This window comes from Lepisosteus oculatus, chromosome 29 (genome assembly GCF_040954835.1).
Source record: "Lepisosteus oculatus isolate fLepOcu1 chromosome 29, fLepOcu1.hap2, whole genome shotgun sequence".
NCBI lineage: Eukaryota > Metazoa > Chordata > Actinopteri > Semionotiformes > Lepisosteidae > Lepisosteus > Lepisosteus oculatus.
This window is the reverse complement of record NC_090724.1, coordinates 2,951,369-2,972,100: the sequence shown is the minus strand read 5'-3', so window position 1 is coordinate 2,972,100 and position 20,732 is coordinate 2,951,369. Positions and strand designations below refer to the sequence as shown.

The 20,732-nt window shown below is 41.8% G+C and overlaps 1 protein-coding gene and 2 non-coding genes across 9 annotated transcripts; 2 read left to right on the top strand and 1 right to left on the bottom strand.

Moving 5' to 3' along the window:
• Nucleotides 1–859: 859 nt before the first annotated feature.
• Nucleotides 860–15,983, top strand: pwwp3a (PWWP domain containing 3A, DNA repair factor). Of its 7 annotated transcripts, none has more exons than XM_015365709.2 (18): nt 860–952; nt 2,399–2,472; nt 3,278–3,364; nt 3,841–3,914; nt 5,015–5,085; nt 5,816–5,914; nt 6,253–7,274; nt 8,254–8,500; nt 8,948–9,076; nt 9,425–9,495; nt 10,158–10,243; nt 10,596–10,656; nt 10,874–10,949; nt 11,317–11,367; nt 12,006–12,238; nt 13,123–13,338; nt 13,978–14,066; nt 14,778–15,983. In XM_015365709.2, exons 3-18 carry the CDS (start codon nt 3,344–3,346, stop codon nt 14,863–14,865), a joined length of 2,634 nt encoding a protein of 877 aa, XP_015221195.2. In that variant the 5' UTR covers nt 860–952; nt 2,399–2,472; nt 3,278–3,343; the 3' UTR covers nt 14,866–15,983. The 7 variants fall into 7 exon arrangements, with proteins under 7 accessions (XP_015221195.2, XP_015221190.2, XP_015221194.2 ...); XM_015365704.2 differs by having other exon boundaries at nt 3,278–3,396; XM_015365705.2 differs by lacking the exon at nt 860–952 and adding an exon at nt 977–1,470 and having other exon boundaries at nt 3,278–3,396.
• Nucleotides 15,984–19,371: 3,388 nt separating this feature from the next.
• trnaf-gaa (transfer RNA phenylalanine (anticodon GAA)) lies at nt 19,372–19,444 on the bottom strand. The gene has a single exon. It is a non-coding gene; the product is annotated as a tRNA-Phe (tRNA).
• A 374-nt stretch (nt 19,445–19,818) lies between these two features.
• On the top strand, nt 19,819–19,892 carry trnan-guu (transfer RNA asparagine (anticodon GUU)). Its single transcript has one exon. It is a non-coding gene; the product is annotated as a tRNA-Asn (tRNA).
• Nucleotides 19,893–20,732: the final 840 nt, after the last annotated feature.

Here is a 20,732-nt window from a genome sequence, read left to right as displayed (position 1 = left end):
GCACCCAGAGATAACCCAGGTGAACATGGGGAGAACATACACACTCCACACGGATACCTCAGGAGCAGAGTGGATCTCCGAGCCCAGCAATGAGAACCACTGCGCTGTGTGCCACCCATTGTCTGTACGCTCACCGCATAACCTGGTTCATACCAAGGGGTGAAACAAAGGTTTGGCTTCTTCTACGTATGTCCTTATATTACAGTATGCATATATAAACCCTTAATATCTGATAACAAGCTATTGAAGGGGATACTTGGCTTCATTCAATGCGTGGATCAATTATATACTAAGTGCCAAACTGGCTTGCTTGCTTGGCTGAATTGCAGTCTTTTGTTTGCCACTGTTCTTATGTACATATTATTAATAATAATTATTATAATAATTATAATAATATTAAATACACAAATACAGGGACTGGACATATTAAAATATGACATGGCTTCTATCCAATCGCAGGTGAAGGGAAAACTGTCCGTGTTTTCTTCATATCGTGATTTTCATTACGTCGTCAATAGCTTTTTCTTAATCGTGTATTTATACCTTTTTGTTATGAAAGTGTTATGCTGTTAAATTGACATATACATTATGTCAAATTGACATAAAATGTGGGTATGCAAGGGTGGGGTAACAATAGTTTCACCGGAGAGACAGTGAACGAGAAGGTCCCCTATAGTTTCATTGAATTTGCTCTGAAAGCTATGAGGCCAGGCGTACTGAGGTCTTCACGACAGACACCTGTTGAAGTCTGCTGCCGTCTGGCCTTACGAGGAGGCGTAAAGGGAGGCTTCACGTAAACTACATTTCCCATGATGCAAAGGGAGGACGAGGCGACGAGCGCTTAAAAGTAGACCACGCGACCGGAAAAGGGTGTTTGGAAGATGCCGTGGAGTTATTATGGAACTTGAACGTAAATACGAAGATAAACAGCACCGAACAGGGAGTTGTACTGGTAAGGCGCGTAGGCGATATTTGCTCTAACGATGTGTACAGACAGGCGGCTTAAACATTTTATCAGCAGGTCGCTTCTGACCACAGGCGCTTTAGGGCGGAGAATTTTTTGAGTCCTGTTTTTGATTGTTTCGTAGTCTTGTAATATAAAGGCCACCAAGCACGGTTCTGGAGTTCACCGGGGGGAAAAAGTACTTATTGCGGCGGAAAGTCACATGGAAAAAAAAAAAGACTGCTGCCTGCGAACGAGCTCTTAAATGCAGACAACGCGTGTCGGGGGCTCGGCTCGGAGGAGCTGCGTGCCTCTTTGCCCTCGGTAGTTTCTGAGGTGTGAAACGGGGAACAGGGGCGTGTGGGCATCGGCGGGGGAGACCTTCGCTTGCACGGCTGCGGCTCGGCAAGGCGCCGCAGAGCCGACAGGGTCGGGGCGCCATGGGTGGTGCCCAACCCCGCACGACGTGTGCTCCTCCGACTCCGTGGGGGAGAGCCCACAGCTGGCGAACAGCCTCGGCAGGAGAGGTGGGTGGCCGCACTGCTGTCTGGCGTGGAGAGAGCGGGCGCAGGCTCAGCACTCAGAAATACGGAAATATGCGGTTTTAAACCCGAGATCATTCCGACGTTTGTTGTGAATAACTCAACATGTGTGGCGGTTTGGCGTTGGAGATCGGGGGGAGTGTATAGTCACCTGTCGTGCTGCTGTGAATTGCACAAAACAAGACTGACTTTCCACCCTCGAGTGTCGATGGATGTAGGGTGTGTAAATTGGTCTTGCCATTGAGATATATATATATAATGGCACCTGTGTTTCACAAATCGTCCTGTGTTTTGTGAATGATCTTGTGGGGAAGTATGTTCATGTTAAACAGGTCGTCCTCGGTGAGTTGCGAGGCGTTATCATCGACTGTGATGTTTTGTTGTTTCATTGTTGACTCCCGATCCGATACTTTCTGGCTAAACACCATTTTTAAAGCACATCTCGTATCATTTCCGCAGATGACTTCATGTTCTTCCCTGAATATTGATATTAATAACCTGAATTCTCAGTGCATCTCTTCACATCGGTTTTACGGAGTAGTACGTTAGTTGTGGTCTCTGCGTTTTCTGTTAAGTAGGGACGTCATGAATGCTGACGTAAGCACTTAATTGTAGCGTTTACAAATACATTTGGGGAAGATTTATTGAGAATGGCCCGATTACCTGATGAAATGATACTAGTGATGATTGGTAACTGTCACTGTTGAAGTCGGTGTAAATAGGCTTTTGTTTAAAGTGTTTTGATCTATCTCCTCGCAGATGTAGTACTGAGCAACAGTAGAGCATTTTATTAGTTATTTTTTATGAAACTTTCCATTTTAGGAAAATTAATACTCTGTTATTTTGAGTGATTTAGACTAGTTACTACATATGCACATACATTTAACATTTCCATTAACCCCCTTTTTTACAGAAAGAAAAATCTGATGCTGTTCCTTAGAACTGTGCCGGTGTGATTTTCTTTAATAACTAAAGGTGAACTTCAGTGTAAGTAGCTTTTTAAGGAAGAGTTTAAGATGCCTTTAAATGCCACTGGCCAGCAATGGTCAATCAAGGAGTTGATTCTGCTTATTTTTAAGAATTTTGAATCAAAAGTCAGTTCAAAACTAATGACCATATTCATTGAAAGTAACACTCTCTGTAGTGGTCCATATAATTTAAATGTAGTGCTTAAATAATTTGAACAGCAAATTAGTCTCTTGTGTGCACCTGATTGAACAATATGCAAACTGAGTCACTTAACGCACAGCACCATTTACTTACATACAAATTTAAACAAGTCCGGGGTGCTGTCTGAAACAAGAATTTTGTCTATGGTGTGCCTCAGCATGTTCCTTTGCTCTCCAGCGAGTTTTACTCTTGACTTTTCAGAGGTGAGAGGCGTAAAAAGTGAAAGATAGAAACACATCTTTCTCGGGTGTCAAGGTGTTCCTGACCCTGGGAGTGTATTTTTACAACATTAATAGTGTTACCAAGTGCAAACTGAAAAGGTAAAGTAGTAAGTAAAAAAAAATGATTCCACAGTAACTTCAGTCAATGTGGACAAGGATCTGAGGTTTGTATTTTTTTTAAAACACACCCCGGGATAGATCTGACTATGAATTGTGAATACGGTTCAACAGGATGCAGGTTTCTTTGACAGCAGTGTTGGTGCATTGACTCTTTCCTTTGCTGCTCTTGTTTGCAGGGCAAGTTCTTGTAAAAGGAGGATGCAAAGTGTGCTGAGGGAGTTCCAAGCGGCGAGCTGTCCCCGACACTAACGTTTGTCTTCTGTGTTTTGGTGCATGTGCAGTAAGCGATTGAAAACCTGCTTTTGGGTGCCTGCTCTTCAGGCTGTCCTCATGAAGATCAAAGATGGATGAACCCATGTACCTCCTCTGTAAGTGGGAAGGACGCCTGTGGCCAGCCAAGGTTAGCTCACAGAGAACTGCTTCATTACTTGTGCCATTGATGCTGAGGCAAAAGCAATTTAAGGTCAAGGAAAGGTAACTGTGGAAAATTAAATATGCATCATTGGGTTAACGGTGCATTTCTGATTTCTGCTGCTACCCGTAACCCTAAGGCTTGCAGTTTAATGCCATGATGCAGAACCCCACACAAATTGCTAATATATTGTCCTCTTGTCACAGCTGTATATGTAAACTTTTAAATTACCTCTGACTCCGATCATAGCTTGTTGTTCTTTTGCAATCTCGGTCCCCCCAGGTTCTGTGACTCGAACCCCTCCGTGGGAGTCAGTCTTATAGCACTGGAAACAACGTGTGACTAGATTTCTAAGACTAGTTTAAATATGTCAGTTCTCAGTAATTGATGTCTAGTAAAGAAATATTTATTGGTGTTTCTTTTTTGTGTTAGATTTTGAGAAAATCTGCTCGGCACTCCAGAAGGGCTGATGGGCTAGAAGTGGAAATATTGGGTGTGAAAAAAAGGTAACCTTTGTTCTCTTTCTGTCCTACATCTGTCACAAAAGCAATTGCATTACAGTTGTAACGCGTAAAAGCGTTAAATGCTTTATCTTTCATTTCCTTCATGTTATTGAAAACATCTTTCGTTTTGGCATTTAAGCCATTGATGGTAGCGGATTTGTTTTTGCATACAAAGGGATTGGTGTAAGCATATTTCTTTTCTGAATGAGTTTATTTTAATTTTTATGTAGCAAACAGAACACCCCCCTCCTCCCCACACATGACAGGTATCCCACTCTGGGTTTGTGCTCAAGTTTGAGCCCTGAAAAACATCTATGGGTGAAGGATGCAACCACATTAACAGGACCCTACTGTCCTGTCTGGGCAGCCTAAAGCTCTGTGTAGTTAGTGAAGATAGGACAGCATTTGTTGATGCCAGGGAGACATTGTAGAGACTCCAAACTTATTGTTTAGCTGCAGTGATCTCTGGCCAACAAGATCTCCCAATGCTGCAGGCAGAGGTCAATAAAAAACAATCTATTGTGTATTCTTCAAAGTGAGACTTTTTTTCCAGTTTAGCTTGATGTTCTAAATGTCACTGTATAGTGCAGTGCTGGGGTATTATCTTTTCTCTTTCTTGCTGTTTTGAGGCTTGAGGTTTCATGTAGACAGTCTAATGCAACAGTTAAATCTTTAAATAACTTCAGTCTTGTAAATTACTTACTAGCAGAATCGTCAAATATCCTTAGAAATAGTATTGTTTTTGTGTTCATACACACGTGAGATCAATGACATATTCTTTTTATGTACTGTACAATTACATTTCTGTCAACCCTTCACAATTTCTCTGACAATACTTATGTAACTGTTTACATCGTTTGTAACAGTTTGTTAATTCTGGTCTGGCAGTGACGTAGAGATCTTAAGTGCTGCAGTAATTTCTTGTGTTTGCATAACTTTGTCAAGGAACCCCAAAGACGAAAGGGCTGTAACACAGGAGGTTGACCACTTGAGCAACACATGGCAGCTATAATCTGCCATCAGTCCCATTACACAGCAGATCAGGTGAAGGGACCCTCTTTGCTAGTTCAGACCTGCATGATGCAGCTGTTTATTTTGACCAGGATCTGTGTGAAGCAGAAGGAGACGGCACCCCTGACACAAGGCAGCATTGAGACCATCTCCCTGCAGCTTGGTGAGTTTCCTGCTGACCTCCGTCAGCACATTGACATTATCATTAACATTGACGGTTATTTTGGTGAGAACTCAGTGGGACTTGAAAGACAATTTGAACAATAGTTAGCAAGGCTAGATAGGTTCTGGACACCTGTATTCATTTGCATGCAGGGAAGACAAGCAGACAATCAGTTAGTGAAATATATTTTCTGTGCACGTGAAAGAAAACCATAGTCTTAACACAAAGCTGAACCCTTTCCCTGAAAGTGGTAAAGTATTGGTGTATGTGGTCAACTTAAGCAGTTGAATCTCACACCTGGCTTTCCGAGTTCCTTCTACAGAACACTGGACATGTAAAGCAATAGCACATAACCTACTGATACACCGTATACCTTTGAGCGCTCAGTCACACTGAAATGAGCTGTTTGACCCTCATATACCTTCTTTTGGCCCAAGATATGTGAGCACCCCCTGGCACCTTGAAATCAAGAACATAATAAAGACTGCAAACAAATTGTCCATAGAAACATGTACTTGTGCATGTGCCAGATTTCATTCCTGCACGGTGTAGTTTTCCCAATACAGTTCTTTGAACGAGCGAGCCAACATTTGAATCATGATGTACTATGTAATGTGGTAAAAAGTGCAGATATTACAGTATGAAGGAAAGATGGAGTCATCCGTGAACATTTTCAATTACTGTTAAACCTAACTTATATCCGACAAATCCCTGAAATGTTTCGTTTCAGATCTGGATGCTGAAAAGCAGCGTATTATACGGATCTTTTTGGACAAAGATGACAGCGATGAGGAGTTTGTGGGATTTCCCCATGAATGTACCCAAGCTGGTGAGTATTAAAGAGCAAACAGTTATTTTTCTTATCTGGCTTTAATCCCTACCTACCCCAAATCATGAGGGTCAAGCATACCGATACTGTTTAATCATATTTGTATTATTGGATGATTTCCTTGTGTGTAGTTCAGCTTTGACGTGAAGAAATATGAAATCAAGTGTTGTTTTTGTTTAGCTTCCATTGTGGAAGATAAGTGCAGAGTATAAAATGGGAATTCTCATCAGTAAACCCCACCTCTGTCCTTGTAATGGTTATGAATTACAACAGAAGAGGTTTATGCTGCGTGATTAGTCTTCCCTGACAGTATCACCGAATGTTGTTTTTGCCTGCAGTTCAGGAGACTGGGATCAAAGAAAGGGATCCTATTCAGGAGTTGCTTTACCGGAAAGCACTACGCTTGGCTTTAAATGTGTTATCCAGCAGTGACTCTCATTGCACTTTGCCCTCGAACCCCGGGAAAGCACCTGAGGGGGCCTGCCAGATCAAGCCTTTCATAACCGAAAAATCACACCAGTGTACCTTTACCCTTGGCGGAACAGTAGAACCAAAGATGAGACACAAGCCAAGGACAGCTAACCTTGAGATGAGAAAGGAACAGCCGAAACGCGTTCCTCAGGGTCAACAGGGGACACAAAACAGAAGAGCTGCAGTTCTGCCCAAGTCTGGGACAGGAGAGAAGGCACACGAGGACGGTCTCGTGAGAGGGCCAAAGACTCGGCAGTCTGGCCTCAGGGCACAGGCAGAGGCACAGAAACGCCACCTTCCACAGGCAGGAAAGAGCGGGAGCAAGAGGAAAGCTTCAGGAGGGTCGTCTCCACTGTTGACAAGGGAGAACCGCCATCTGCGGCCACGCAGGCTAATGAGCAGCTTGGATCTGAAGTGCCCAGCTGCGGTCTCTCCACTGAGTAAGCGGGACAACAAGACAATGTGCTCCACGCCAACCAAACTGAACACTGTGCAGCATTCTCAGGTGGGGAAAGGGGCTCCTAGAAATAATGTAAAGCCTTCGTTTTCTACCCCCAGCCCCAAGAAAGGACCTTGTCAAAAAACAACATTCCCAGAAACCCCGAGCCCCCGTATCCCGAAGGGGGACCACGCTGCCTTGCAGAACGGGGGTACCCCACACGTCCTCCCCTCTCCCCCAGACTCTGACCTTGACACTTATCGCAGTACGGGCGGGGTGAAACAGAGGAGAGGGAGGCCTCGTTTGCGAGACTTTCCTGTGAGCTCCACGCCTGTGAGTGAGTTGGAGGAGCTGTCTCCGAGGAGCCAGACACGGACCGAGGAGAGCACGCCAAAGAGAAAGGCACCCAGGACAGCACAGAAGCTCTTTGAGAGCCTTAAGAGTCGACAGGTAATATTGCGCTGGGAGCTGGCGTTTTGGGGATCCAGTACCACTTGGTTAAGAATGTTTGATCGATATGTTTCCTTATCCACTCTCTTAAGGTATATTCCTACGGGATTCAGTCTGGCTCCAGCCTCCAAATCGCTCCTCAATCAGGCTTACAATTGATAATGGGCTATAGCAAACACTTCATCCCATACTATAAAGATTCTAACTATAAAAACATTATTTGTTGGTGTTATATGTATCTTACTAAATAATATGTGCAGAATTAACAAAAAAGACTCCATATTAGAAGTTTACCTTAAAGGGGCACTATTAAAATGGATAAAAGGAACAAACATGTGAGAAAACCTTGTCACAAGTGTTCAGTAAAGGGAAACGGGAACATAAATGAGTAAATGCAGTCTCCCTTCTTTATCTGAGCAGCACAGGAAGCTCAAATTCTGTATTCACTAGATAGTCATCTTGTGATTCTAAGCAATCTTTCCACACATCTCCTGAAGTACAGTATTTCTGCCTTTGTTGAAATTTCATTTTTAATCCACTATACTTCAGGCTTTGAACTGTTTCTGCAGGTCATGATGGCGTAGTGGATCGTTTGCTATCAATCATTCTACTTTTTCACTGTAGGAGCACGAGGTGGTAAAGGTTCTATATAAGCTTTCAAATCAGTGTTTGAGTTGATATTTGTTGAGCAGTATTTGAACAGTTCTTCAGAAGTAGTTTCCGCCTAAATGAACAGTAGAACGCGTGCCAACATTTAAAAATAAATATGTGCTGATCATGAATGCTACAAATGACGATCGGTTAATACAATTAATTGTTTTTTTTTAAAAAAGTGGCAATTTGCCTGCTGATTGACCTGCGACTCTGTGCTTCACAACTACAACGGCAGAGGAGCTGTAAAGGCTTGGCTGTTGTGCTGTGAGCTCCGTGTCATTTCTGAAATCACGAGCATCTTCATCTCCCTGACCACCTCCACCAGGACCCTCGGCCGGAGCTGGTGCACTGCGGCAAAGCCAGGTGTGGGGGCCGGCCCAGGAAGGGGGCCGCGGAGGAGCCGGCCGGCCGGCAGGACGCAAGCGACTGTGGCCGCGCGGACACGGCCCCTTCCTCAAAGCGGAGACGGCGGAACCAGAGTTGTCTGGAGCTGGGCGGCACGCAGACATCCGAGCAGTCGGAGCTCCCCCTGCCTCCGTTTGAGCCGGAGGGACCGGAAACCGATGAGCCAGGTATAAATCCTGTGCCTCCCTAATTCGATTAAGCCTTTAGTATCTGTTTCAATCTAGCCTGCAGCTCTGCACTCGCAGCTGGAAGGTTGTGGGTTCAAATCCCAGGTTGGGGCACTGCTGTTGGGCCACTGATTGAAACGATTAACTGAGACTGTTCCAGTAAGGCACTGTCCATTCGTTTACTACCTGCTTCCTCCAGTTCGGCATCGCGGGAGAGCAACAGGCACAAGGCAGGACTTTTTCGGATTTCTGTATCCTGTTATCCAACAGAGCAGTGGACCTAGATGGTCTATGAATTAATCTGTTGTTTAAAAAAAAATCTAATTGATCAGCAGCGACAATAGCGATCTTTAAAAAACAATATGCTTTGTTCTCTGAAACTCAAAAAAGCACACCTTTTGTGTTTGAATCTCAGTCTTTGTGGACATGAATCTTTGTTGTTTTCAGGGGAAGAATCTGACTTGTCCATTGAGCTGAGTTTGCACAATGAACCCGATATGCAGAGTTCTCTGCTGCAGGAGGAAGATGAAGAAGAAGATGAAGAGCTTCCCAGTTTCTCTTTGACAAGGGAGAACAGTAAGTGCTAGGTTTAAAATGAAGAGCTTCCATCCTTGACCAACCCTCCTTAACGTTGGACATCCATCTGAACTGTTCCTGGGACACATAATGGATGTGAAAAACACATAATGAATATGTACAAAAGATATTCGTTATGTATTTTCAGATGGGCAGGCATCTGGGATTTTGCACTGTGTGCTGTTCTTAACAGTTTCTTTAGATTTCCCAGCTTAACCCATACTATGATATTGTACAATTTAATGTATAAAAGCAATATTAAACTGTAAAATTAATCTGAATAGATACAGGGGGTCTACGTTATAATTTGCCCTGCTAGCCGTCGTTTTTTCTGCATTGTGTTCACAGAGCCTTCATCCATCACAGAGGGAATATGTGTCTGGTGTAAATTCAGAAACTACCCTTTCTGGCCAGCAATGGTGAGTACTCCATAATTCCATGCCTGTCTTGTTTTCTTTCAATAATCGTACTTCAGATAGGCCAGAAATAACCTTGAATTGCAGGCAAACCTGAAAAAAGGAAGGGTAACAACATCTTCTTGCGCGGCTTCAGTTTGGTATATATAGTAGCAACAGAAGCACTTATTTTAATGTTTTTCTGGTGTTCAGTTTTCCTGCTTTTAAGCTTGCAGTCAGTTTGGATGAGGTAGTGGGTTTTTAACGAAATTATTTTTATGTTTCGTTAGCGAAGATTTACTGGCTATCTCTTGGGTAGACAATTGTACTCGGAAATAAACACCTATAACACTTTGAGCAAACACTTGACTGTGTGAGTAAATGTAAGGCCACTTAAAGGTAGCTTTTTTTCCCCACCGTTCATTTTAAGAGCCCGATATTGCAGAATCTATTCAAGAACCTGTTAAGAGCACTGAACCATTGAGAACAATACTTCACTCAGTTTCAGTGAAATCTAAATGGGTGCAAATGCATGTTGCTTTAAATAGAAGTGCCAGCCAAATAATCATTTTGAGTAAATTCACATTGTAAAACATGCAACATGAAGCATTTCCTTTTGTAGATTGGGCCATATATTTGTTCCCTTTATATTGATCTATCCCTCCTAACCTTGTTCTGCTCAATAGGTAAAACGTGTGAACCATAGGAATAAAAAGGCAAGCATCATCTTCATTGATGACTTGTTGTTTGACAAGAAAAGAGTTCAAAAGGGGTAAGTGGGTGAAAGTTATTTCTTAATGTGAAGTGATTTTTTTCATTGTGTGTTCAGAGTAAAACACAAATGGTTTATAACATGGGTTGCCGACAGTCATCATGCTACAGTTTTACAGCTCTAACTGCAGTTTAGAACTGCGACTTGTGGTAACTACAACACAATCAGCCATGATCCTAAGGAGGCAAACTATTAAATATTCTGATACAAAGGCCATACTTCAATAATTGAGGCTAATATTATCTAAAAACAAGGATTATCTATTCTAAAACAGAAGCAGAATGGGTTAAATGGCTATAATAGAGTTAAGGATTTTATTTGTCAACTCTAATGCCCATTTGGTCTTTCACAGATTTTGTGTGTCCTTAAGAACCTTGAAACCTTTTGACTGTGAAGAGACAGATCAGTTTGTGGTAAGAAACGGATGTCTTTCAGTGCCAAAGTCTTTTTTTTATCATTATTTCAGTCATCGAAGCCAAGGGCCGCCAGTACGCTTTGCAATAGCTAATCCCCTGAACCAAAGGATGAAGACCCGGGAGTCCGATTCTTGACTTGAAATTGAGCATTTCATAACATCTGTTTGTGGCATGGTCAATCTGTGCTAGAATCAAACCCTTGTCTGATTTTTAGGTTAAAGCTCGGGAGAAGTATAATACAGCCATCAACTGGTGCTTGGAGCTGATTCGGGACTACCGGATTCGCAAAGGTGGGCACAACTTGGCAATGCATCATTTGGGACGTTGGGAGTTGAGTACAGAATAGTCAGTTTCTCTAGAGCTGTGCTGATATCCCTTACGATCTAGAAACATTTCGAAAGGAGAAAGGTACATGAGAAACGAAGGGCTGTAATGTTAAAAACATTCATCAGTCGATTGTTGTGGAAACGTCTTAGGAAGTCATTAAATTCAGATAACAACATTGAGACAGAGTTATTACAGCATAGTTTAAGAATGTCATCTTTTAGCACTTTGGTTTGGTTTCGTCATGCCTTGCACAGTAAGGCAGGAATGCTCTTCCATGCATGGGTCATAATGGAATTCTCCTTAACTCTTTTTTCCTTCTCCCCTATACAGCCTGCGGTTCCTTCTCTGGCTCTTTTATTGAATACTTTGCAGATGACATAAGTAAGTGTTACGCTTGTTTGCTGGCAGGAATGCTGAACGTGTCTGAATTGTGGCGTAGCAAAAGAAAGCTACACTTTAAGCAGCATGTATTAAAAGAAACATCATCTGGATTTTTTTTTCATGCATATTTTTTCTTTTGTTGTTATATATTTTTAGTTTAGTTTTTTTACAATAGTTGACTATCAGCCTTTATAACCTCTAAAAACAATCTTCAATACTGATTGAGGGACAATGGCTTGTTTACCAGTTCTACAGCAGTATTCTACATGAGTTGATTAAAAGACGTGGTATACTTGTATGCTGTTTGAGAAGCCCTTCCAGCTAGTCATTGCTTTAAACAATAATGGGCACATCGGGACTTGCAGGAAGAGCTGAACTAATAGGTATGTGGAACTGATGTTATTTATTTGTCTCATGGCTCATTCAATGGAGGAATAGTTTGTTGATTTGCTCTGTAAAAGTATATTGGCAGCCAACAAGCAATTGCATCAAATAGAATTAATGACCTCTTTTTTTAAAAAAAAGCACAAAACCAATTTGGCTTGCTAGCTTAGAGAACTATGCCTGCTTAGCTTTAAACAGAGAGCTGTAATTCACCAACTGGCTTTATGATGTTCATTGTGATGTATTTGCCCTAGGCTGCCCAGTCAGGAAGATGTACCTGCAGGACTCCTCCAATGTGTCCTTTCCCAGCACGCTGATAATGGAGGAGCAGAAGGAAGGATCGGATGTACATCTGGACAGCACACCATCCCGCTGCAGGCAGTCCAAGAAGCTGCTGCCTGACCGCTCCAAGGCTCTCCGGAACCGAGCGAACGAGAAACTGGTCCAGTTTATTGTCAAGAATCAGGGATTGGAGAAGCACCTGCAGGTCAGACAAAGCAGGGGAATTCTTGGACATCCGAGAACACATTTCCGTCTCCTGTCTTTCAACACAGCTTTGGCAGCTGCGCTGTGTTAGAGCAACAGATAGAGATGAATAGTGCTGGCCTGCTCAGTTATAAACTGCAAGTTTAATACAGGAGATTTATGCTTTTCATAATTATTTAAGGAATGGTTTAAATACTGGTGAAGAAAAATAACTTTCATTAAAGAAACTGAATTTGTGGCATTATCTTTTGAAATTATGTAAATGCAGTGCAATTAAAGACAAAATATTTACATAAAATAGATAAACAGATCTTTAGCCTTATCCAGTACCAAGGGTAATTATGCAGTGTTTTCTAATTAGCACCTTAATTCCACAACACTCAGTCTTTCTAAACTAAACTAATGGTGCTAGTGTGTGCAAAATAAGGAAACCTTTTTTGTGGGGAGCAGATTAAAGCACATTCTGGTTGTGATGGGTAGACATATGTAAACAGTTTGTTCCCAAGTATAAGTCTGGACTGTTTCTTTTCAGGGAAAAGTCTTTGTAGAATAATTTTTTGAATTTGTTGTCTTTTTGTACCCGTCTCCTTCAGTATAAACATTTCTGTACTTGGCTTCAATTTTAGTATTCAGTATTAGTCTCTCTGCTTAGAAACCACCTTTATTGTATATGAAAACTATTAATTGCTTCACCCTGATCCCATTTAAAAGCTGTGAATAATTGGGTTATAGTTTTGCTTTGGAATAATTATCCTCAGAGAACTAGCTATTTGTATTCCAAGCCCATGTAGCATTTAAGCCCCGAAGCTCTTGCTGTTGAAGTTCTTGCCTGGTCAGCAGGCCCTGAGGAGAAGAGTCCTGCTCATTTCCTGGCCTCTCCCTCAGGCGATCATCAGTGGCAGAGAGAACTCCAAGTGGATGAAGGAGTTCCTCAAGTTCAGCCGCTTCATGTCCTGGGTGGACACCTACCTGGAGGACGAGGCCCAGGTGGACCTGGTGTACAGCTACCTGAAGTCCATCTACGAGAATGCACCTGAGACCGCACCCTTCCTGACCGAGGTGGACACCATCCGCTTCATCCTGGACGTGCTGCTGCCCGAGGTGAGGAGGCCATTGCTGGGCTCTTTAATTTCGTTAGGTAGATTATTAACATAAAGGCATATGCTCTTCACGGAGCTCGACTATTCCACTTCATGGTCTCCGGGACACTTGGCGAGTCAGCAGGATGTCAAAATTACCCTTGATCTTTTACATCTGAACTTCGGATACTTCAAGTATCCAGTCCCGAGTTTTTTTCTCGTTTAATTTGTTTATGCACAAATAATGAATGTCCATTTTTCTTAGCTCAAAACAACTGTCAGTCACATTATATTCAGTATGAATGTATATGGAGTCAGCTGTATAATTTTACTGTTCTCTTCATTGCTAACCAAAATCATGAAATCAAAGCCTTCAACTGGGTACGCCTATCTTTAAGACATTGACTGCAGTGTTTCTGTGATGGTGTGCAAGGGTTCATATCGTTGTTGGGAGTTTACAGTAATGACGTATGCATTGCTGCTAGCAGTGTTTTGCCACAGTGTGGTGCTGCTCAGTAAGTGACTAAGAAGTGAAAGTGTCACAGCAGCAATCAGAGCAGCACCCGTGGCAGGAAGTCTGCGCCTGCTGAGCAGAGGAGAACGCTGGTCCAGTGCCCTGAGTCCAAGTGGTCATGTTGTAACGCTGCTGTCTTATTTTCAGGCCATCATCTACGCCATTGCTGCTGTAGACAAGATCTCCCTGGACAAAGCAGAGGTTAAATTCTTGAAGGGGCCCGACTTGAGTATAAGGTAATGAATAGTCTGTGGGTTTCAAAAGCTGTGCATTTCCTTCGCATTTGCAGGAATCCCACATTATTAATAATGTGAAACAAGATAGTTAGGAAAACAGATCTAAGTTGCACATGCATTATACCCTGTGCTCTATGCTATTGTGGTAACACCTGTATGATGTTACTGTAAATTTATTCAAAAATCTGATGTGGAAAGTGTCAAGACCCAAATCCTGTCATTAGTAACAAGCATTACCAAAAACAGCACCTATGGAGCAGAGAGGAGGTAGATTTAGAGCAATAAACATTAGATGAGCAGAGTCACTAACAGAGACCGTGTAAGTCACTAATGTTGCTTTGAATGTTAACTTTTTCATGTTTTACTTTTGCTAGTATTCATTTCTTCTAACAGGGTGTTGTTTACTGAGACGTTTAGCTTTACATTTAAGACAGACTGCAAGCTCCTTCAGGCCGCTGGTAGATCCAAACAATATTCTAAACTTTAGGAGTAGTAGCTCCAAATTGCTGTGCTACAACATCTAAAGGTGCCTTGTTCCATGAGCTCTGATGCTCTTGTACAACACCTTAGACCTTTAACCTCATCAAAGGATGATGAAAAGATACTCTGTGCAGCATGATGTAGGAGCACAGGGTTATGGTTTGGAGGAGGTTTTGTATTGAATTTGTGTTCCTGCTCTTGTGATTGACCGAAAACCTTTGTTGCTTTCAGAGAAAGAGAAGAGTTCGACATGCAAATCGAAAAGGAGATGATGATGAAAGCACTATCCCTAAATGCCCAGGAACCTAAACCTCTTTGACACCTGCTGTCTGAATGACTCGGCGTTCTACAACACCTCCAGCCCTGGTGACGGAGCCATTGGGCCATTCCAGCAGAAAGCCTTGAGGATATTGCTACCCCAGACTTCACCTGCAAGTTTTATTGAACAGTGGCCGTCAAAGCTACAGCTCCAGCTTGCTAGGTGTCAAGTCAAAGGTCAAAAACTAAAATTTAAACCTATGAATGTTTTAATCCTAGCACTTAAATGTAGAATCCAATAAAATCACAGGTCACAGAACATTTTTTACTGTGCAAATGGAGTATTTGAAGAGAACATGGGATGCTGTCAAGAGCACCTTAGAAGACCATGAAAGGAGGATGACTGAGTTGGTGCCGTTTTCTTTGCCCACGAACAGAGCCTGACAATTCTGAGCATTTGTTTAATTGGGAGGTGGTCCACATTCCCCTCCAGGTGATCCAGGTGGTGACTGCCTTGGGTGCTTGACCAGTCCTGAATGAACTTATGGAAGTAGTCTTTGAACCCTTTGGACAGTACTGGAGTTTGCTTAAATGTTGTTTTTTTTTTAATGTTTTTTGTATATAGGGACAGTGAGAGGAACATTATTTAGCTGTAGTTTTCCAATACTCAAGGAACACAATGCAACAGCATTCCATAATGTAGATAGCCCTACTTTTAATGCTAAGCTGAGATCCGTTAACCTTTGTTGATTTGTGCTTGGCACCTAGTGCTGACTGATGTTCTTAGATTATCAAACGATATGAAATAATGACATTAATCATGTAAGTGCTGAAATGTGGAATTATTTCAGAGGGGTATTTGGATGTGTCTTTTCACCCGTTTTATAGTGGCCAACTGAGTCTTCTTTGGAAAAGTTAGTTTAAATCTGATTTTACTGGCCTTAAAGATAATATGGAGCTAATCAACTTGAATTTAAAAATCGGTATCAATCAGTATTTATTTTGTATTCCCTTAGTAGTGCGCAGTTTGCATTTGCACAATAGTGTTTGGAGATTTTTTTTAAAAGTGTGTATTCAGTTGATTTTCATTTTAAAGAAAATTGCAAGATAAGAAGTTGGCATTATTTTAAACGGTGTTGAAACATGATTACGGCATTTGTTTTAAATGCTTAAAATGTTTCCTGTATGGTAATACTTTGATTTCCTCAGAAAACATCTGAAGTTGAATGCCCTCAGGAGAAGAAGGTAAATGAATCATAGTTTTTTCTTCCCCCATAGGAAGGCAAGCCACTACAATGATACTGTCAGTTTTCATGAGGATTAATTGCCCAATTGGACCACCCATCAGAATGCTTTGCTTGTACAGTTTGATATCAAAATGCAGCCTTCAAATTTTGGTCGGCTTGGCAGATCTGCATTCATCTTTATCCAACCTGTAATTCCCCTGAATATCATTGATAAACCATGGCCATGCGCGCCATGTATGAATTGGTCATCTCTGTTGGTGTCCATTTTAAAGCCTTCAGGTAATTCTGGCACTTTATGGTATGAAATCAGTTGGATGGATGGAATTATGGTTTGATACTAGTAGCCTATTCAAGTAGTTTACCACCATGTACCACTCATCCATATTTTGTAATCAGCAAAGCTTTTGCTTAAATCTTTGTCAGCAAAGACTGTTTGACTGTTTGTCAGACAGTTCATAGTCGGCAACACTTCCCTGAGTTGAGTAGGGTTTGTCTGTCTTACTAACATTCAGCAGCAAGCTAGTGTTGGTGTTTTGCCTGTGCCTGTCAGAATTAATTCATATAGCCTTCTAGTGATATAGAGGCCAATGCACTGGCACCAAACTATGGTGCCAAAAGTCTGCATTCTTCCAGCTTCCTGCAGTGGGGTTTTCCTGTTAGATTATCATGTCTTAATTATGTAGTCTGATTTCTGTTCCCAGGTAATGTTGCATTGTTGATGTGACTTTTACTTTTTCCCCAGTCATGCCTGCCTTGAAACTTGTACTTTATTGTAAATTGCTTCCAAACCTTAAATGTAGCCAAATGTGTGGCAAAAAACTGAATGTGTAAGTGACAATCAGGAACTGCTGTTAATGTAATCCTTTGTACATAAGAACAGCTTTTTATGAAATATAAAATTGTTTATGCACAGTCTTTAGAAGTTATTTGATTATAGTTTTAATATGTAATTTTTTTTTACATGGTTTTAAACAGTGACACTCGATACGTCCAACTGAATGTAGCAAGAAGCATTCAGCTTGGGCAATCCTTTTGCGTAAATTTGTTTTTTTAACTTCATTCTTTCAACGTTTGGGGCTACGGTGTTGTGGATCAGCATCACAGCTTGAGAACACAGAAGCCCTCTCAGGTTGTGTAGTCTGCAACTTGAACTGCACAAATTAGTGGGGTTGATAAGTGCAGTGAGAGCGTTTGTGGTTGTCTATAGGGAAAGTAAAATAGGGAGGTGTGGGGAATGGTAGCAGGTCAAGCTGCTGATTAAGCCATTGGTATTGCTGGGTGGCACATTGCAGTGATCAGGGTGTCGCTGGTATGAATCCGCCTTTGTCGCAGGAAACTATTTTAGTTTGCTTCTCCCAGCAAAACCAGGGTCCTCGCGTTTCCAGTTTCAACTGCTGTGCTTCCGTTAATGGGAGGCCGAACAGAGCCGCCACGCAAACGTAAGATGTACTGATTATCATTTTCTCCTCTCAACTGACCATTCAATGTTGGTTTTAAAGGTATTACAAAGATCTTTATGCTGTTGCTGTTATTAAATCACCATTTAAGTGACTTGGGGACTTTGTCTGCTGGAATAGATTTTGAGCAGTGGAGGTAGGATTGTAAGTACCTGGGGATTTAGCTTTCATGGATGAAACACTCACAGCAGTCATGGATTACTGCAGTCAGACATTGTCCGTAGGCCCTGGGATTCTGGATTAGCCGATTATCTGTGCTTTGTGCAGGTCATACTATGCATATTTTTACTACTTTTTAATAAAGGAATTGTACTTTTTTTATGTGTACCTCCAGTTAAAACGCACTCTTGTAAATGATTTTTGATTTGAATGTTGCATTCAGGACAGGTAAATCTGATTTCAGCTGTAGCATTTCATATTGCAAAAGAATCGACTGTTGTCTGCTCACACATCTCTATATTAAATAATTTGGTCCTGCGGTTTTGTCTGTGGAGTTTTTTTCACGCGAAGGGTGTTCCAAGTGAGTTTCTCTTCAAATCAGTATAAAACAATAGAAAAGCTGGAACTATTGTTTTTTTTGTAACTCCATGAGTCATTCTCCTTTTGTCCCTTTTTGAGCAACAATTATTTACAAGTTTAGTGGGTAGTGTTTTTTTTCCCCCGCAGTGCAGGGCAGTGGTCAGTATTGCTTCCTCTCAGAGCTGGAGCCCTGGGTTCAATGCCCTCCAGGTTGTCCAGTTTCCTCCCGCAGTCCTGGTACGGGTAGGTTAATTGGCCTGGTGTGTGTGTGTGTGCAGTGGAATGGACTGGCATCCTGTCCAGGGTGTACCCTGCCTTGCCTGCAATCCTGGTTTTGGATGAGGTGGTTAGACAGAGGAGTTTCTTTTGCAATATGTACATGTGCATTGGGCTTCATGTACATAAGTCTAATAAACGCCATGTTTGGCATAAGTGAAGACCGTTCAGGTTGGGAGCTGCGTCAGCATGTGTAGGCTGCAAATGAATAAGTAATAGCTTTATTCCATGCTGATGAATTTATTCCATAATTAGATGAATGGGCAAAAAAAAAGTGTTAAAGCATGGCCATCAGGTACTGCCTGAGACTGCTAAAACAGAACAGGCAGTATAGAAATTATGGGCTCTGGTCAGGTAACGGAGTACTCTTAGCAACAGTGCTCCAAATAAATGAATAAAAGTGAAATAAGTATAACTGAGTAATCCCATTGATTTCTCTTTGCCGCGATCAAATGCTAACAATCTTTGGTCATAAATAGTAAGTATGGGCATAGGCTCTCCGATTTAGGAGCTTAATTCGCACCACGATTTGTTAAAAAGATGCGGCATCATTGCCTCAGCGAGTCGCTTGGGTGCCATTTCCATACCGTGTCAATCAAGAACATTGTTTATAAACTCGGAAAGTATGTTAAGGCACTTTTGTAAATGTTCGGCACTGCAAACTTTTCTCTCTCCATTTTCGTCTTCGTGCGAGTTGCCACAGTGCTCCGTGATCACTGCAGTGTGGGTCGCAAACAGGGTTATTGTAAGGGGACCACGTTTCCACCTAAAAATGTTGAGATTCAAATTCTGTATTTGTCATTGTGCTTTACAGCAGCTTAAAATATACGCAATGTGGTTTGCATACTTGTCCGGTTCTGTTCATAACCTGACTTTTCTATACTTTGAGCAATTACGGTGAAATTAAAGCAGGAGGAAATTCAAAGCAATTTCCTCATTTGGCGGAAGATTTATGATTTACACGTTTAAAAACAGATATAGAAGATATATCGAATATTCTGGTTAAACTGCAAAAGTTGCGATAAACGGCAATCGTTTCCGGTTTATTTTGCTGGAAAATAAAAGATTTGCCGAAACCCGGGATCGAACCAGGGACCTTTAGATCTTCAGTCTAACGCTCTCCCAACTGAGCTATTTCGGCCCGTTGGTAGAGCTGTAATACGGTACGCCTTGTTTAAGGATTGTATGTGATGTTTGTGGTTGCAAATACAGTTTTAATGCGAAAAACTGTCCCACATCCTCCTAAATGTTCTTGCGCATTCTCTCTCAAAAGTCCCTCTGCGCGTATTCTTACAGAATTAATCCTCTGCTCGTGTGGTTTTAAAAACCCCCCGCAGTGTCGAGATGAAGGCAGAAGCAGTTGCACAGTAGTGCCGGATCAGCGAAATTCACTTTCCCTTTGTAGCTGATTAAACAGATCGTGCTAAACATTCACACACAGATATAAAAAAAAACGGAAGTAACACGGATTTCGGTCTCTCTTTTAGTGCTGCTTTCAGAGGCTCAGTCGTGCCAGTCTCTGTGGCGCAATCGGTTAGCGCGTTCGGCTGTTAACCGAAAGGTTGGTGGTTCGAGCCCACCCAGGGACGGGTCGTATTTTAGCTTTTTAATTATGTTTATTTTAATGTTTGTTAGGTACTGTAGCACAATCTGTACGTAGACGTAAATCTACAGATTTATGTTCTGATCCTTCTAAAATTTAATGTTAAAAGTGAATGAGTTGCGCTGCAGTCCTCTTGTGGCCAAATTGAAGAACTGCAGCTACCTCGGAGGGGAAAAAAAAAGTTTAATTGGCTAGCAAGCCGCCAATATTTTGGTTATTTTATCTTAAAGAGTGTTGCCGGTGTGAGGGAAGTTTAAAATTCACAGAAAGCAAAGCATAGCGATAAAAAAATAACATTTCCACGCCCTGTTATTTAAATTGTATCAGATGCAAAATCTCAGGCGGAAACCATTTACTCGTACATTAAAAACGGACTCGGGATGTGGACAATCACATCTCTCCAGACTATCTTTGGCCGCCGGAGACTGAAATGCCTTAGGCCCAGACTAGTTGCTCTATGAAGAGAGGGAAACGTGTCCCAGTTCAAGACCTGTAACTCAATATAAACCAGTGAAGCATCTGTAAATTTATGCAGCAATGTGTTAGTAAAGGTTAGCAATTCGGATACAAGTCACGACCTCTGTTAGCCCATCATGCTGCCCTGGTATTTCTGTTCTGAAGAATGTGAAGTCATACCCCATTTCCTATTTAAACTCAATTAACTAAATGCTTTGACATTAGACTGCAGCCAAAATGTTTCTTCCTTAACTTCTAGGACAGGCTTGGAGGACCCCAAGTGTCCTCGCACTTCTGGTTACAACTCCCTGCTGAAAATGTACACATTTTTCTTAACTGTGACTTGAAAGGAATCCCTTAAATAAGAACC

Coding starts and splice junctions, on each gene's coding strand:
- pwwp3a (XM_015365703.2), top strand. CDS start 3,340: ATGGATGAACCCATGTACCTCCTCTGTAAGTGGGAAGGACGCCTGTGG. Junction 3,397..3,840: donor GACGCCTGTGGCCAGCCAAG/GTTAGCTCACAG, acceptor TTTTTGTGTTAG/ATTTTGAGAAAATCTGCTCG. Junction 5,086..5,815: donor GACCATCTCCCTGCAGCTTG/GTGAGTTTCCTG, acceptor GTTTCGTTTCAG/ATCTGGATGCTGAAAAGCAG.